Raw genomic sequence first — 17820 nt, forward strand, 5'->3', positions numbered from 1 at the left:
TGTTTTACCTATCCACTGGATAGGTGAAAACGTATAGATGGGTGAGGGTCCGATGGCTGGGACCCCCACAGGTTGCTAGAACAGAGTTCTCCCATCCGCAAAACGGCGGCTAGGAAGAGTTTGAATGGGGAGGAGGCTTGGCATGCACGATGACGCTCTGCTCAAAAAGTCTATGAGGCTGCCAGACACAACCGAACACCGCGCTCAGCTGTACCGTCAGTTCCATAGACTTTGAAAGGAGCGGCACCGCGCACGCCCAGCCTCCTCTCCATTCATTCTCCTCCCTCAGACTTGCAGCTGGGGGAACGGGGGTCTATCTGTTTATTTAACTGCTGGATGTGAGTATTGATGCCAGGCTACCTACACCTTTAGTCCGGCATCTGATGGTTCAGAATTTTTGAAAGTCCGGCACACATTTCTTCATTTGCTAATTCGACTTTATTTTAAACTCCACTCTCCATCTTCCGCTTCCAGTCTTGTAAAATTCCACGTTGCATTGCAATTATGTGCTGGAAACAAGTGCCGGATTATCAGATTTTGGGGATAATTAGCTGCTGGATTAAATCTTTGGAAAAAATATACATATACTTATTTATTTTTGAATGCAAAATGCCAGTTTGGCATCCTGGCATTAATTGTGGTGATGGAAGGTGTAAGATAACCACAGTTGGAGCTGAGAGTCCTGGGCCGTGCTGCTGGCTTCTATGGTGACCGCTGGGCCTGAAGACTTGATGATGATGGGAATCTTCTCCTCCGTCAGTTGAGCTGTGAAGGAAGTTTCCGGGAAAGTTACATGTGAACGTTGTAAAACAGAACAAAGGTGAAGCCTATCATTTATCTACAGGACAAAGTCCAAGGGCAGAGGCTGCACACACTACACCCTGTATCTACATCTAGTGTTATAGGTGTTCAGACTAATGCAGGACTGAATGGCAAGTCCAGAGGAGGCGGAGCATGACAGGGATTCTCTCTTTGGTGTTTTTTTAATTACGGTGTCATGCTCCGCCCCCTCAGGTATTTGGTATAACAGTATCCGTTTTGCCCAAAGCTTTCCTTGCAATAAATCTACAATTTTACCATTTGTAGATAAGAAAACAGGTTGTTCATTATTACCTTTTGATTTTAGTATTGCTCTCTTAATAGATCCTGGTTTTATCACTGACTTTTTACTATATCCGCTTTCCTGCTCTTTGGATCCCTGTGTTATGCCCCGTCCCCTTGTTCCCTGCACTAGGAATAACTCTGCATATTATTTTTAGGCTGAATGTGTCATTAAAGTCGAATTTAAGATGATGCGTGAAAGAGTTATATTTAAAGGGGTTGTTTGGTTTCAGAAAACGAAAGTTATTATTTTTTTTGTATAACTAAAAGTTACACAAATTTCCAATATAATTTCTGTATTAATTCCTCATGGTTTTCAACATCTCTGCTTGTTGTCATTCTGTCAGCACATTCATTGTTTACTTCCAGTGGATAAAATGCTGTCCACGGTCATGTGATGGACGCACAGGTGAACGGCTCGTTACAGTACGTGTATCAGAGCGGTGTCTTCTAATGATCCCAGCACCTGTGTGTCCATCACATGACCATGTAACGATCCCAGCACCTGTGTGTCCATCACAGGACGATATAACAATCCGAGAACCTGTGTGTCCATCACATGACCATGTAACAATCCCAGCACCTGTGTGTCCATCACATGACCATGTAACGATCCCAGCACCTGTGTGTCCATCACATGACCATGTAACGATCCCAGCACCTGTGTGTCCATCACATGACCATGTAACGATCCCAGCACCTGTGTGTCCATCACATGACCATGTAACGATCCCAGCACCTGTGTGTCCATCACATGACCATGTAACGATCCCAGCACCTGTGTGTCCATCACATGACCATGTAACAATCCCAGCACCTGTGTGTCCAACACATGACCATGGACAGAATTTAATCCACTTTAGGTAAACAATAAATGTTCCTACTGAATAACAGTAAGCAGAGATTTTGAAAACCGTGAGGAATTTACATAGAATGTATATTGGAATATTGTATAACACTTAATTATACAAAACACAACATTAATTTGCTGAAACCAAACAACCCCTTTAAGTCTCTACTCCATGCATAATGTTCTCCTGATATTTGTTTTCTGCGATGCGTTTTTTTTTTAGCTCTGCTCCAATAGGTCACATATGGTCAGTGACTAAAATTCAGCTGCCCGGGTATTCTATGCTGCTAAGGAAACCTGATGATAGAAGAGCCAAGTTACAGACTACCTCAGTGACTCAGGCTGCGGCTCTGACCGTCCACCATTTTTTATGCTGCAGCTCGGTCTGTTCAGGTTGGCTTCTGTGTATAAGCACAAGCCCAACAGAAGCTCACCAGGAAGTCAGTGCATGGGGAGAAGGTTTCCCTTACAGCAAAGGTAGAATATATTATAAACTGCAAGGAACTAAAACACCAATGAGAAAATGAATATTTTCAGGTAATTGCCACATATACGGAGTTTGCAAATCTGATCATTTGACATGGATTCAGGGATCTCCAAATACTAGTACGGTTTCCTGTATCCGCCACTTGTTAGGAGGTATAATGGATAAACAGATCGTGTCGTGTTCTGCTGACTGGTCAAGATTGATCACTTTAAAACTTTTGCAATTCGAGGGGTTATTGCCCAGACTCCAGTAGTGCCGTCAGTGCGCCGCACATATCAAACCAGTGTTCTTCAGCTTTCACACATTCAGTACAAAGGTCTGACATACGATAAAACTAATAATAAAAGGATCTATTCTTCATAAACTGCGGGTATTGGTGAATCCATGCAGCGCTCTATACATCATCTTTTTACTAGAGAAATAACAGGAATTTTCTCCCTTGCTCTGTGCACTCTTTGTGTGACCTTGGAGGCCAAAGTCTTTAGTAACAAATTTTAACCCTTTTCAAGCCTTACAGTTTCCAAACTCAGGTCTCAGCGGGAACCAGGGTGAAAATAAAACTAGCAATGGGACCTATTTTAGGTGCATATGGGCATTGTCATCTGCTTCCACCTAAGAGTGACTGTGGGAAGCAAGATACAAACCCATCCAGCTATTGAAAGTACAATTTTGGTGCTTTGCCAAAGTTAGGGGGGATTCACACGAGCGTGATTTGGCAGCGTGTAGGGCGCGTGGTTTTCGCGCGGCACGCATTGCCCTATAGAAGTCTATGGGGCAGTACACACAGTCCGTGTATTTTGCGCAGCGTTTGTCCGCTGCGCAAAATACGCGACAGGTTCAATAACTCTGCGTATTTCACGCATCACACACCCATTGAAGTCAATGGGTGCGTGAAAACCAGGCAGGTCGCACGGAAGCACTTCCGTGCGAACAGCGCACGAGCTGTCAAAAGGATGAATGGAAACAGAAAAGCACCACGTGCTTTTCTGTTTCCAAGCATCCAAACGGAGTGAACCCCGACAACCGAAGCTAACTTCACCGGGTTCGGCCAAACTCGTTTTGGCCGAACCCGGCAAAAAAATTTCCGGTCCGCGACGTCGGGAGACATTCACTGTGCATGGTGCTGAAAGAGTTAAACTGTTTCAGCACCATGGACAGTGACTTGCGATCCCAAAATACATGAACCTGTAAAAAAAAACGAGGTTCTAACTTACCGATTACTCCTGTCTCCTTCCTGCAGTCCGACCTCCCGGGATGACACTTCAGTTCAAGTGACAGCTCCAGCCAATCACAGGCCAAGCACAGGCTGCAGCCAATCACAGGCTGCAGCGGTCACTTGGACTGCCGTGTCATCCAGGGAGGTGGGGCCCAATGTCAAGAGAGGCGCGTCACCAAGGACGCGTCACCAAGGCAACGGCCGGGAAGTTCTCGGTAAGTAGGAACTTTATCTTTTTTTTTTTACAGGTTTTTCGCTGTTGTGTTCGGCATTCACTGTCGAGGGTGCTGAAAGAGTTAGCTCTTTCAGCACCTTGGACAGTGACGGGCGTCGACAAGCCTCATCTCTATGATGCCGGCTGCGCGAAAATCACGCAGCCGCGCATCAGACACGCATGACACACGCAGCTGTCAAATGTTTTTTGCGCTCGCAAAACGCCGCGTTGTTTGCGCGCGCAAAAACGCAACGTTCGTGTGAATCTGCCCTTAAAGGGGTGAATTCTCATCTTGGCCATTTATGGCATGATGACAGAATATGCCAAAAATGTCCAATAGACGTCCCACCCAGTGTTCCCTATAAGGTGCGCGGCCGCGCACCTTCCACAGTCCGCCTGCGCACTGTCACGGGTGGATGCAGTGGCGTCGCTAGCACTGAAGGGGGCTCCGGTGCTGGCGACAGCCACATTCAGTTGTATGTGCGTCCACAGGACGCAGAAACACGTGAATACTATAGGCTGCAGGCCACTCCCTGCGCAGACCGGCGTGATGACGTCACATCACGCCGGTCTGCGCATACTTCCCACCCAAGAGGCCATGTAGCGCTTCGTCCGTCGCGGGAGCGGGGCAAGGGAAGTACAATCTTTTTTTTTTTGAGGGGGCTGTGTGGCAATATACAGGGGAGGAAATTGCTGTGTGGCAGTATCTACAGGGGAGCCGTGTGGCGCTATCTACAGGGGGGTCCGTGTGGCGCTATCTACAGGGGGGTCCGTGTGGCGCTATCTACAGGGGGGTCCGTGTGGCGCTATCTACAGGGGGGTCCGTGTGGCGCTATCTACAGGGGGGTCCGTGTGGCGCTATCTACAGGGGGGTCCGTGTGGCGCTATCTACAGGGGGGTCCGTGTGGCGCTATCTACAGGGGGGTCCGTGTGGCGCTATCTACAGGGGGGTCCGTGTGGCGCTATCTACAGGGGGGTCCGTGTGGCGCTATCTACAGGGGGGTCCGTGTGGCGCTATCTACAGGGGGGTCCGTGTGGCGCTATCTACAGGGGGGTCCGTGTGGCGCTATCTACAGGGGGGTCCGTGTGGCGCTATCTACAGGGGGGTCCGTGTGGCGCTATCTACAGGGGGGTCCGTGTGGCGCTATCTACAGGGGGGTCCGTGTGGCGCTATCTACAGGGGGGTCCGTGTGGCGCTATCTACAGGGGGGTCCGTGTGGCGCTATCTACAGGGGGGTCCGTGTGGCGCTATCTACAGGGGGGTCCGTGTGGCGCTATCTACAGGGGGGTCCGTGTGGCGCTATCTACAGGGGGGTCCGTGTGGCGCTATCTACAGGGGGGTCCGTGTGGCGCTATCTACAGGGGGGTCCGTGTGGCGCTATCTACAGGGGGGTCCGTGTGGCGCTATCTACAGGGGGGTCCGTGTGGCGCTATCTACAGGGGGGTCCGTGTGGCGCTATCTACAGGGGGGTCCGTGTGGCGCTATCTACAGGGGGGTCCGTGTGGCGCTATCTACAGGGGGGTCCGTGTGGCGCTATCTACAGGGGGGTCCGTGTGGCGCTATCTACAGGGGGGTCCGTGTGGCGCTATCTACAGGGGGGTCCGTGTGGCGCTATCTACAGGGGGGTCCGTGTGGCGCTATCTACAGGGGGGTCCGTGTGGCGCTATCTACAGGGGGGTCCGTGTGGCGCTATCTACAGGGGGGTCCGTGTGGCGCTATCTACAGGGGGGTCCGTGTGGCGCTATCTACAGGGGGGTCCGTGTGGCGCTATCTACAGGGGGGTCCGTGTGGCGCTATCTACAGGGGGGTCCGTGTGGCGCTATCTACAGGGGGGTCCGTGTGGCGCTATCTACAGGGGGGTCCGTGTGGCGCTATCTACAGGGGGGTCCGTGTGGCGCTATCTACAGGGGGGTCCGTGTGGCGCTATCTACAGGGGGGTCCGTGTGGCGCTATCTACAGGGGGGTCCGTGTGGCGCTATCTACAGGGGGGTCCGTGTGGCGCTATCTACAGGGGGGTCCGTGGCGCTATCTACAGGGGGGTCCGTGGCGCTATCTACAGGGGGGTCCGTGTGGCGCTATCTACAGGGGGTCCGTGTGGCGCTATCTACAGGGGGGTCCGTGTGGCGCTATCTACAGGGGGGTCCGTGTGGCGCTATCTACAGGGGGGTCCGTGTGGCGCTATCTACAGGGGGGTCCGTGTGGCGCTATCTACAGGGGGGTCCGTGTGGCGCTATCTACAGGGGGGTCCGTGTGGCGCTATCTACAGGGGGGTCCGTGTGGCGCTATCTACAGGGGGGTCCGTGTGGCGCTATCTACAGGGGGGTCCGTGTGGCGCTATCTACAGGGGGGTCCGTGTGGCGCTATCTACAGGGGGGTCCGTGTGGCGCTATCTACAGGGGGGTCCGTGTGGCGCTATCTACAGGGGGGTCCGTGTGGCGCTATCTACAGGGGGGTCCGTGTGGCGCTATCTACAGGGGGGTCCGTGTGGCGCTATCTACAGGGGGGTCCGTGTGGCGCTATCTACAGGGGGGTCCGTGTGGCGCTATCTACAGGGGGGTCCGTGTGGCGCTATCTACAGGGGGGTCCGTGTGGCGCTATCTACAGGGGGGTCCGTGTGGCGCTATCTACAGGGGGGTCCGTGTGGCGCTATCTACAGGGGGGTCCGTGTGGCGCTATCTACAGGGGGGTCCGTGTGGCGCTATCTACAGGGGGGTCCGTGTGGCGCTATCTACAGGGGGGTCCGTGTGGCGCTATCTACAGGGGGGTCCGTGTGGCGCTATCTACAGGGGGGTCCGTGTGGCGCTATCTACAGGGGGGTCCGTGTGGCGCTATCTACAGGGGGGTCCGTGTGGCGCTATCTACAGGGGGGTCCGTGTGGCGCTATCTACAGGGGGGTCCGTGTGGCGCTATCTACAGGGGGGTCCGTGTGGCGCTATCTACAGGGGGGTCCGTGTGGCGCTATCTACAGGGGGGTCCGTGTGGCGCTATCTACAGGGGGGTCCGTGTGGCGCTATCTACAGGGGGGTCTGTGTGGCGCTATCTACAGGGGGGTCTGTGTGGCGCTATCTACAGGGGGGTCTGTGTGGCGCTATCTACAGGGGGGTCTGTGGCGCTATCTACAGGGGGGTCTGTGTGGCGCTATCTACAGGGGGGTCCGTGTGGCGCTATCTACAGGGGGGTCCGTGTGGCGCTATCTACAGGGGGGTCCGTGTGGCGCTATCTACAGGGGGGTCCGTGTGGCGCTATCTACAGGGGGGTCCGTGTGGCGCTATCTACAGGGGGGTCCGTGTGGCGCTATCTACAGGGGGGTCCGTGTGGCGCTATCTACAGGGGGGTCCGTGTGGCGCTATCTACAGGGGGGTCCGTGTGGCGCTATCTACGGGGGGTCCGTGTGGCGCTATCTACGGGGGGTCCGTGTGGCGCTATCTACGGGGGGTCCGTGTGGCGCTATCTACGGGGGGTCCGTGTGGCGCTATCTACGGGGGGTCCGTGTGGCGCTATCTACGGGGGGTCCGTGTGGCGCTATCTACGGGGGGTCCGTGTGGCGCTATCTACAGGGGGGTCCGTGTGGCGCTATCTACGGGGGGTCCGTGTGGCGCTATCTACAGGGGGGTCCGTGTGGCGCTATCTACAGGGGGGTCCGTGTGGCGCTATCTACGGGGGGTCCGTGTGGCGCTATCTACGGGGGGTCCGTGTGGCGCTATCTACAGGGGGGTCCGTGTGGCGCTATCTACAGGGGGGTCTGTGGCGCTATCTACAGGGGGGTCTGTGGCGCTATCTACAGGGGGGTCTGTGGCGCTATCTACAGGGGGGTCTGTGGCGCTATCTACAGGGGGGTCTGTGGCGCTATCTACAGGGGGGTCTGTGGCGCTATCTACAGGGGGGTCTGTGGCGCTATCTACAGGGGGGTCTGTGGCGCTATCTACAGGGGGGTCTGTGGCGCTATCTACAGGGGGGTCTGTGGCGCTATCTACAGGGGGTCTGTGTGTGGCGCCATCTATAGGGACAGTGGTGTAGTGAGGGATTATTTCATTGATGCCTATAATTGGTGTTTATAATGGTCTATTTTACTGCTGGACTTGTAATATTATCGTATTTAAAACTAATTTAAAATAAGTTTTCTTATTCTCTTATTTTGTCGCTATATTAGCGTTTACTGGGGGTATTACTTTTGGTCATCAGATCGCCCACCATTGATGGAGACTCGCCCTGCTCCCTAACTGCCCCGCTCAGGAGCTGCCAAGAATTAGAGGGAACATTGGTCCCAGCTCTATCTAGAACGGGGACCCTTGACCCTCGTCCTACCTTCTGCAGCTGTAAACAGTTGTTTTGCTACATGGTTTCCAAAACTGCCATTGAAGTGAATGGAATATATGGAACAGTGAAGTACAGTGAGCTACTCGGTTTCCAGAACTTGGGAGCTAGGGTAGCATAGCTCGCTGTGTTATACTGTTTCCACAACTTCCATTTATTTGTATAGAAATTCCGGAAACCTCAAAATGCGCTCGTCTGCTTCTGGAATACCCGGCTGCCTCGTCAGACAGCGGCCGGACCCCAGCGTCAGCCGGTAAGATGAGGTTCAGGGGGCCCCGTTCTAGAAATAGGTGTGGGTCCCAGAGATGTGACCCACATCTATCAGACCTTCATGGCATATCCTGTGGATGTGCCATAAATGTCCGAGATGGTAATACCCCTTTACATCATGGACCCGATCAAGGACTGTGAACATTATGCATAAAAACAAATGAGACATGGCGGATTTGTCACGGATTTCTGCAGCAATTTAGAGTACAATCCTGCTTTAAAATCAATGCATTGTGACAAACTCTGACAAACCATGTAGCTCTGCTACATCTACAGGTGAGAAACAATTAAGGTCTGTGAAATCCTCCTACCTTTAAAAGTTTTATTTCTGGATTTCCCTTCATAGATCACCAGGGAGTATTTCTCACATGACATATTCAACTGTTTAAAATTGAGCAGAATAAAATGATCTTTTGGAGCCTGAAATATCAGCTGGCACCTGAAATAAAGACAGCAGTTGTGAAGGACTTTATAGCATCCAGTCCTATACAGTAAGGGACTATTGCATCTCTCAAAGGGCACTAAACGTTCAACAAACTTCTGACATGCTATAGTGAATTGTCAGAAGTTTGGATTGGTGGGGGTCCGAGCACTGAGACCCCCACCAATCGCTAAAACGAAGCAGCAGAAGCGATCGTGTGAGCGCTGAGCCGCTTCGTTTTTGTTCGACTTTTTACGGAAAGCCGATGTAGCGGTATGCGGGCTCATAGACTTTCTATTAAGCCCGTACACCACTACATTGATTTCCGGAAAAAGCTGAACAGAAACAAATGCAGCTCAGTACTCAAACGAGCGCTTCTGCCGCTTCGTTTCAGCGATTAGTGGGGATCTCAGTGCTCGGACCCCCACCAATCCAAACTTCTGACAATTCACTATAGCATGTCAGAAGTTTGTTGAACATTTAGTTACCATTTCCACTAAAAAGTTATATAATATTGGTGACAGCTGCAGTGTCCCCATACTGATGACAAATAACCTCTTATTATTGCCAACCACATGCCCAATTCACAATGACAGACAAAAGCCCCCTCAACAATGCCATCGCTAGGATATGCCATCACTTTACATTTGGTGGGCATCCGACTGCCAGGACTCCCACCGATCCTAAAATTGAAGGGGCCTCAGCGCTAATTTAGCCTGTTGCCTTGGCTACTTGCTGTGCAGAGAAACGCAATAATCATCAATTTAAGTGAATAGGGGGCGGCTGCAGATCCCTGCACAGCTGGTGGCGGTAGCGCCGCTGTGCAGACTAGACTAAGAAAAGGGAAGCAGTGCTAAAACAACGCTGTGGTCCCTTTATTCTCTGCATCAGTGAGGGTCCCAGCAGACGAACCGCCACCAATCGTTAAGTGATACGTCATCGCTTTGTGTGATGGGAATAGCCCTTTATCAAAATATTACGGACAGACAAAATCTTTAGACAAATTGGAAAAATTAAACCTGAATCCTAAAGATCATAAGTTCTATAGGTCTATAGTTCTGATATTAATATATTAGTGTTATTACATAACTGCATTCCCCTCCCCCGGAGTACACCCAAGTCAAAGATCTCTGCCAGCCTCTCACCCCCGCTGTTCCTTCATGTTTATGACCAGCTAGACCGCGCTTGCCAGCGCATTTGGTTAATTTAATGTTTGCTGCCCTCTAGTGGGATTGAAATATAATCACTTTGACATTTATTTTTTTTAGATCATCATTGTCCTCTAGATTTTCGATGGGTTACTTATTTAGTTTTCAATAATTTCATAGCTCCTTATACTAGAAGCAAAGGCAAGGGCCTGGTGGCAGGAACATTGGGTCATCAGAAGTGAATTCCTTATATAAAGATCAATGGAAGAATCATCTTTTTTTTGGACACGAGCCATTGATGGTATATTGAGCCCCACATTGACTTCTTTACATTTACCTGCCACCTTCGGGATCGTCTTGACTGCTGGCAACCAATTTAATTTCTCCCGGTGATTGCAGCGACATGACGTCTTTACAAGCCACATAGAAGTGTTGTGAGGAGCTGGAATCATTGTATGGAGGACTGTCTGATAATAGAGATACATATGGTTGATAAACAACTACATAAAGACTTTTCATCGTGTGTGAGTATGCCGTTTAACGGTCTGTAGTGTAAAGCAGGAATTCACAGTTATTAAATGCCTCTATCCGACATTTGTACCTATATAGATCTGCGTGCCAACTAGGTGGTATCTTCAGGAAGAGGAAAATATTGCACAATGTAGGACGTTGGTTCTCAAAGTATTTTAGCAAAAAAAAAAACAAAGATGATGCACAAATGGTGTGGATGGCAGACGAATAGCATGCAAGCAGTTAACAGATGACAGTGGACGAGAATCGGAATACTATCCCAAAGCAGGGTAAGACAACAGCTTGGCAGCAGACCAAACGCACAGGAAAGCCAAACAAACCAGTGGAACTACTTATCCGAGGATAAACATAAAACCACTATACAAAAACTAGATCTCTCAGAGGACCAACAGGTCTCAGAGTATAAACAAAATCATAGACAAGCTCACCAACTAGAATCTGGAAAGAATTTAGCACATGCCAGATACAGTATAACCAGCAACCAGGCCTGAAGAATATATAAGCCCAAGAAAAGTACTTCACCCTAATTAACCAGGCAAAGCGGAATGATAACCAAATCGAGATTCAGACCAAACACATTGCCTAACAATGCCCAAACACAGAGATAACAAATCATCGATTAGCAGCATTCCTGCTGCTAATCGTAACAAAAAGGAAGCAGTTTTTAAGGTGCTGCGCCCATGTTCAACGCCACCGGTTACACATATAGTATGTCCGCCCCCATATGAGGCCCAATGTACCCAATATATAATCTAAGGCTGGGTTCATGGTGAAACAAATATGACCCATTGATGGATCCGTCAAAAGTCTAAACTTACGTGTAGAAGTAATTGACAGTACCTGGCTGCAGGGCTTTCTCCTTATAAAGTGGACCCGGAGTAATAAGTGGAGGCTGCGGCTCAGTATTAGTATGTGTAGCTCCTTCATCTGAATATAAAAAGGTAATGGTTTCGAATTATTTTTTTTCTTTAGATTATTCAATTAGTTTGGTACGAATATAAAATAATTCTATAGGAACTGGAATAGGGTGAAACCTTCTTGTTAGGATCCTGCCTCTGAGCCCCCACAGCACTTATTGGGGGCAGTAACATGCTGTGCGACATGCAGAAGCGCTTCTGTTATTTCATATTATTACAGAACCCCTTGAATGTTTTGCTATAGCAAAGTCAAGATTTATAGATAAGACTCCTCAAGCCGACCAATGCTGCACTTACCCGAGCGAATAATTTCTCTTATCCATTGAATAAATGCGGTAACTCTGCTGTACACTCCAGGTTTTGGGTTTTCATGGCAACCAACGCCCCAGCTCACAATACCAAATATAAAGTAGATCCCTCCATCAGACCGACGCACTAGTGGTGCTCCAGACTGCTCCTACAATAAATGGACTTTAAAGAGATCTCCACGCTAGAAATAAAAATTACAGGTTGTCTTGATCTGATAAGTATTTTAATGGTTAGAGCAGAAGTTTGCGTCCCAGAACTTACTGCAGACAGGAAGTATCAAGAACAGCCAGCCATTTTGGTGTTATGAAACCTTCTGGTCACCCAGTCACCCACACTGCATAAAGTTATACATAGACTCTTCCCTGCTCTCCACCATCTAAGTGCGTCAGTCCTGTTTAGTTTCCTCCTATAGTCACACACCTGTGTCTTCATGTATTGGGACACAGAAGGAGGTCCTCTATACCAAGGTAGGAATGTCAACATGGCAATACACATTTATACCACTGAAGCCAATACAAAATTATCTAAGAGCTGCCCGAGAAGGATGGGATCTGCCGAGGAATAATATTCGATGACTGTAGTCCATACAGGGGCTGGTGGGGGTATCAGAATAGACGGCAACATGCCACTCTGCCTTGGTCAGGGTATTTATAGGCCTATGGCAGTGAACTGTGGCTTTGCCCCAGGAGAAGGACAGCCTAGCTACGGGTATGTTGGGTGACATGGACCTTGTGGGCATCCACATTATTTTGTAGTTCTGTGTTGGAAACAAGTGCTGGATTATCAGAATTTTTGGATTATCTGATGACAGACAAAGTAATTGCACTTTTGCAAACAGAAGTTATACTGAAGATTCATTCACATGGGAATAAAGAGCACAAAAAAGCCATGACGTACAGGGATTGGAGCCAGGTCATTGTGTCTCGGAAATGTAGTCTACCATGACACAGGACTGTTTGGCATGGGCTCTGGAAAGGTTAATCTGTCACATAAACAAGGTCACTGACGAATGGCAAAAAGTAAATTAACTTTTTGGAAAAAAAAATTTGAGAGGCAAAAGCAGGAGGTAAATTGTAATACCAGTAAACATCATTTGTTCAGGAGCCTTGACTAGATGACCATTAACATCCAATTTGTTAATGGAGATATGTTTTTTCTGTTCAGTCTCGATTATAAGTACCTATAAAAGTGAACAGCCTGCCCCGGTGTGCCAAGGCCAATGCCCAGTCAATTTGTTACAAACCATTATGAAGAATCGAACCTATAATTGCTTTTAGTGGTCGTCTCAATTAGGCGTAATGCTCTCAAAATCATACGTACTGAGCAAGGGGCTTTGTCTTCTCCGGTTACAGCCCCAGCACAAAACATCCTATCTGTTATACCGCCATAGTATTCCTTGCAAACACCATCCAGGAGCACCGGGACTTCCAGCTGTTGAAGTTTTGTAGCTAATTCCACTAAATAAAAAATTTGTATGTGATCGGTGTAAATAATTACAATTTTGAAGATACAAAATTTAAAGTTTGGGTTTGATTAAATACACAAGTTCAATAGATATTCGTAAAACTTAGGTTACATTGGCATCATAGATCCCATTTTACGGATAAGCTGGATTTATTTTCATCAGCTTTTTAATGGATTCCGTTGATGGAAACCCGGCGGCAAAGTGTGAAAAACCCAAGAACATAAGATAGAAATGATATTCTAAAAGTAATACAAACGGTGTCGTCTTTACAGAAGCAGCTGTAGGTCACAAAGTCAAAATTATTTTTAAGAAAAACGAATTATAAAGTTGCACAAAAAAAAAAGTAAAAATCGAAGGTGTACATAGGCTTTAACGCCATCGCGCACCTGGATGTGCCATTACGTCTGGGTGCGGTGGTGATGTTCGAAGCGCGCTCCATACGCTGCAGGTGTCGGCTGTATTGTACAGCGGACACCGAGGACTAACAGCCAGGAGCAGCTGTTTAACACCTCAAATGCTGCGGTCAATCCGGTCAATCGTGACTGCAGCATCTGATGCGTTGAAAAAAGGGGGCGGCCCCCTCCGACAGCCCATTGCCCCCCCCCCGCAACGAGATCGGGGGAGGTAGCAACGGTCGTCATGGCGGCCCATGGGGCCTAATGAATTAAAAAAATTAAAACAATATACTAATTGTTTAACTGAAAAAAAAAACAAAAAAAACATTTCTAGCGACACATTCCCTTTAAGCCCGGCCTGTGGCAGGGCTTAACTGATGCCTGTAAAAACGACGACATACTACAATACGTTAGATCGCTGGTACAATACACTGCAATACTAACAATCGCTGGTTCAAGTCCCCTAGGGGGGCTAGTAAATTGTGTAAAATAAAAAAGGGAAAAAGTTTTTAGTAGTTAAAAAAAAATAAAAAAATAAAAAATATTAAAAGTTTAAAAAAAAACAACCCTTTTACCATTTTTCCCTAAAGTAATGTAAAAAATAAAAAAAGTAAACAAAATTGGTATCGCTGCCTCTGTAAAAGTCTGCTCTATTACAATATAGCCTTATTTAACGCGCACGGTGAACGGCGTAAAAAATAAAAACTGTAAAACGGCAAAATCGCTGTTTTTTGGTCAACTTCGCACTCAAAATTTTTTTTAAGTGATCAAAAAGTTCTACGTAGCAAAAAATAGTACCCATAAAAACAACAGCTCGTCCCGCAAAAAGTGAGCCGCCACTCGGCTCAATGAACAAAAAAAAAAAGTTATGGCTCTCAGAATGTGGCGACACAAAACATTTTTTTTTCCGAACAAAAAGTTTATCACTAAAAGTAGTCAAATAATAAAAAACCTATATTAAATTTGGTATCCCCGTAATCATATTGAGCCACAGAATAAAGATAAGTTGTCGTTTTTATCACACGGTGAAAGCCGTAAAAACGAAACTAAAAAACCAATTGAGGAATCGCAGTTTTTCCAACTTCAGCCTGCAAATAATTTATTTCACTTTCACAGAACATTATATGGAACTACAAATGGTACCAATAGAAACTACAACTCCTCCCGCAAAAAATAAGCCCTCACACCGCTCTATTGACGGAAAAATAATAAAAGTTATGGCTCTTGGAATGCGGGGAGTGAAAAAACGAAAAATTAAAATATGGCTCAGTCCAGGAGGGGTTAAGAATGTCTCGTCTTCTGTGATTGCATCGATCAATCTTGTATTTGCTCATCATCCATCTCTATTCCCCCAAAGGTTCCTTTTTCTTTTCCAAAGATATCCAAAATAAGGTCTTCTTGCAACGACGGATAAAACGTTTTTTCTCGCCACTAAAGCTCAGAGGCTTTAGGTTTTTTATTGTCCATTTTTAGCATTCATAAAGAGCCGTGGAAATACCAATTACTGATATTTTTATTTCTTTTAGGCCACTTTTTGGAAATGCGTTAACCCAGAAGGTGACAAAAATATTCCCAATGCCATAAAACTAGAACTAAAAACGTCCAATATCCATAACGCGAGTCAGATATGACACTAAATCCGCGGTAATTTTTTGTAGTACTTCGTTTTTAGAAATCAGAAAAAAATGACGAAACGCATAATATCGTACTCACCATTAAGATTCCATCCGGACACCACACACAGGTCGGATGGTTCCAGCTTGTTATGTCCATCTGGGAGACATATGGGCTGTACATAGGGGTTGTACTGGAATCGCTCTTCTAGGTGAATCAGGGCCACGTCAAAGTCCTTTGACAATGGGTCATATTGAGGATGTACAATAATTTTCTTCACTGGCCGCTTCTGAAAAAGCAAAAAGTAAAATGATCAGGTAGTAACAAGTACAAAGTTATGTCACATCTGAAAAGCTACCAAAACCTCCATGCTCGAATCTGTAATAGTTACATCACATTGCTCAGTCTTCCCGGTCATTCGACACACGGACTCAAGCCTGGTCAACCCTAAGGACCCACATTATTTCTTAAGATTTTTTTCTTGTAGTATGATAAACATTAGGTCATGTGCTGCCAACTTTATAACATTGAATGCCATAGCTTATCTGAACATTACTGATGACCAACCTTTCTTAAAGGGGTTGTTCATGATTACAGGATTAGAAAAACATGGCTGCCTTCTTCCCAAAACGGCGCCGCACGTGTCCATAGTTTGTGTGGTATTGCAGCTCAGCCACATTATCTTCAATACTAGATGCAACCCAGGGACAAGTGTGGCGCTGCTTCTGGAAGAAAGCCGAAATTTTTTCTTATCCTAGACAACTCCTTTAAAAAGGACACGGCCTATTTTGGCCTTTAGGAGGCGTCAATTTTTCTCAATTTTCCATCGTCATATTCCAAGAGCCATAACTATTTGTCACAAGGGTTTTGTTTTTTCGCAGGGCGAGATGTATTTTTTTTAATGGAGCCATTTTGGGGTACATATTATGTATTGTATTATTGACCTAATAACCCATTTTTAATAATAATTTAAGAATTTTGTTTGTTTTTTTTTTGGGTTGATTTGTAAACATTTGATTTCTCTTTTTTTTTTTTCAGTCCCCCTGGAAAACTAGACTATGCAATTATCTAATCGCGCATCTAATAAACTGCAGGGCCTGATAGGTGCCCAAAGCTGGCAGACCGACTGGTCATTGTTAGGGCCCCAGCTGCCATAGCAACCCATCGGCAACCCAGGATACATCGCGGGGGGCCAGTGGACTCACAGAGTGCACCACATCCCCCTGAAACTACTTAGATGCCGCAGTCGCTATTGACCATGGCATCTAAGGGGTTAAATGTCCGGGATCCGAGTTATGTTTGTTCCCGGCCATTAGAGCGAGGTGTCGGCTGTATAATACCGCTTGCAAGTGATGGCACGGGCACAGCTCCTGTGCCATCACCATGACATACTATTACATCAATTCGCGGGAACTACTTAGTTTCCATAAGGCAATAGCACATCATGGGGCGGGGAGGGGTTAAAGAGGTTTTCCGCTGTTGCAGATTACATCTCTGTTAGAAGAATCCCCTGATAATAAGCGGATCACAACTTGGAAGAATTGAAGCATTACACAGTGCCCATTGAAATCAATGTTTTTTTTTGTTTTTTTTAATGTGATGTAGACTGTTGGATCGCAATGTATTAAAGAAACCCATTCTAGTTAATATATCTTTATTATTTTTTTCATCTGGAACTAAAAAAAAAATCTCTCAGTTCCCCAACATCACACATACGTGTGAGGATAGCCTGATGGGTAGCATGAATGAGGACTTTCAGTGGTCCACATTTGAGGTCTGGGGTCCCATGGGGGTTATATAGTCCCATGGTTGCAGTGTGGCTACCACTAGTGGACAAGGTTGTCGGATGTATCTTCCCTAGGGACAATGGACATCTACAGTGAGACCCCGTTGCAATTTGAGCTCCTATATTCTGGCTTGTACACGGATGTGAATTGTATTGTTGGGTTGAAGAATTTCTCTAAATTTTCTACAGTCCTTACAGACAAATATGCCCCCCTTTTTCTGACTATATTAATTATACATAGTATATTTTTTCCCTTTAGTTTGGAAAACTTTGGGTTAAACTACGAGGGGAATACCCTCAGTAAAGCCGGCGGTTATACGCTCAGCTACTTATGGGGGACGTGCACAAGACCTTTAATGGTCTAGCAACAATGGAGATTACGTTACAGTAATCTGAGCATGCGTGAGATCCCTTTGGTCTCGCGATAGTGATTGCGTTCCAACAGTCTGGGGTCACATGGTGCGCTACAAGACACTACACCCCTAAATTAATAAGACCCCAATCAGACCCCTAAATTAATTCAGACCCTAGACGAGACCCCTAAATTAACCAGGCCAGGCCCCTTAATACAGACCACAGACCAAGCCCTTTAATGCATACAGACCCCTTAATGAATACAGACCCTGACCCCTAAATTAATAAGACCCCAGATCAAACCATAGGCCTCATGCACACGACCGTAGTGGTGTGCACGGCCGTGATTCGCAGCTCGGATGGCCGCGGAGTGTCATCTCTATGAGCCTGGACTGCAAAATGCGGCCGTAATAAGACATGTTCTATC

At 47.2% G+C, this 17820-nt stretch overlaps 1 protein-coding gene across 1 annotated transcript in view; it reads right to left on the reverse strand.

Annotated features, from left to right (window-relative positions):
* Nucleotides 1-257: 257 nt before the first annotated feature.
* Nucleotides 258-17820, reverse strand: part of OVCH2 (ovochymase 2) — a 41684-nt gene continuing 24121 nt past the window's right edge. Inside the window, exons 18-24 of the mRNA XM_075837015.1 lie at nucleotides 15353-15542; nucleotides 13100-13236; nucleotides 11768-11927; nucleotides 11394-11480; nucleotides 10360-10489; nucleotides 8765-8892; nucleotides 258-765 (exon numbers count right to left, since the gene is read on the reverse strand). Of these exons, the coding sequence (XP_075693130.1) occupies nucleotides 632-765; nucleotides 8765-8892; nucleotides 10360-10489; nucleotides 11394-11480; nucleotides 11768-11927; nucleotides 13100-13236; nucleotides 15353-15542 (966 nt within the window). The 3' untranslated portion in view covers nucleotides 258-631. The remainder of the gene's footprint in view (nucleotides 766-8764; nucleotides 8893-10359; nucleotides 10490-11393; nucleotides 11481-11767; nucleotides 11928-13099; nucleotides 13237-15352; nucleotides 15543-17820) is intronic.

The sequence above is a fragment of the Rhinoderma darwinii genome, chromosome 9, assembly GCF_050947455.1.
Source record: "Rhinoderma darwinii isolate aRhiDar2 chromosome 9, aRhiDar2.hap1, whole genome shotgun sequence".
In the NCBI taxonomy this organism is placed as follows: Eukaryota; Metazoa; Chordata; class Amphibia; order Anura; family Rhinodermatidae; genus Rhinoderma; species Rhinoderma darwinii.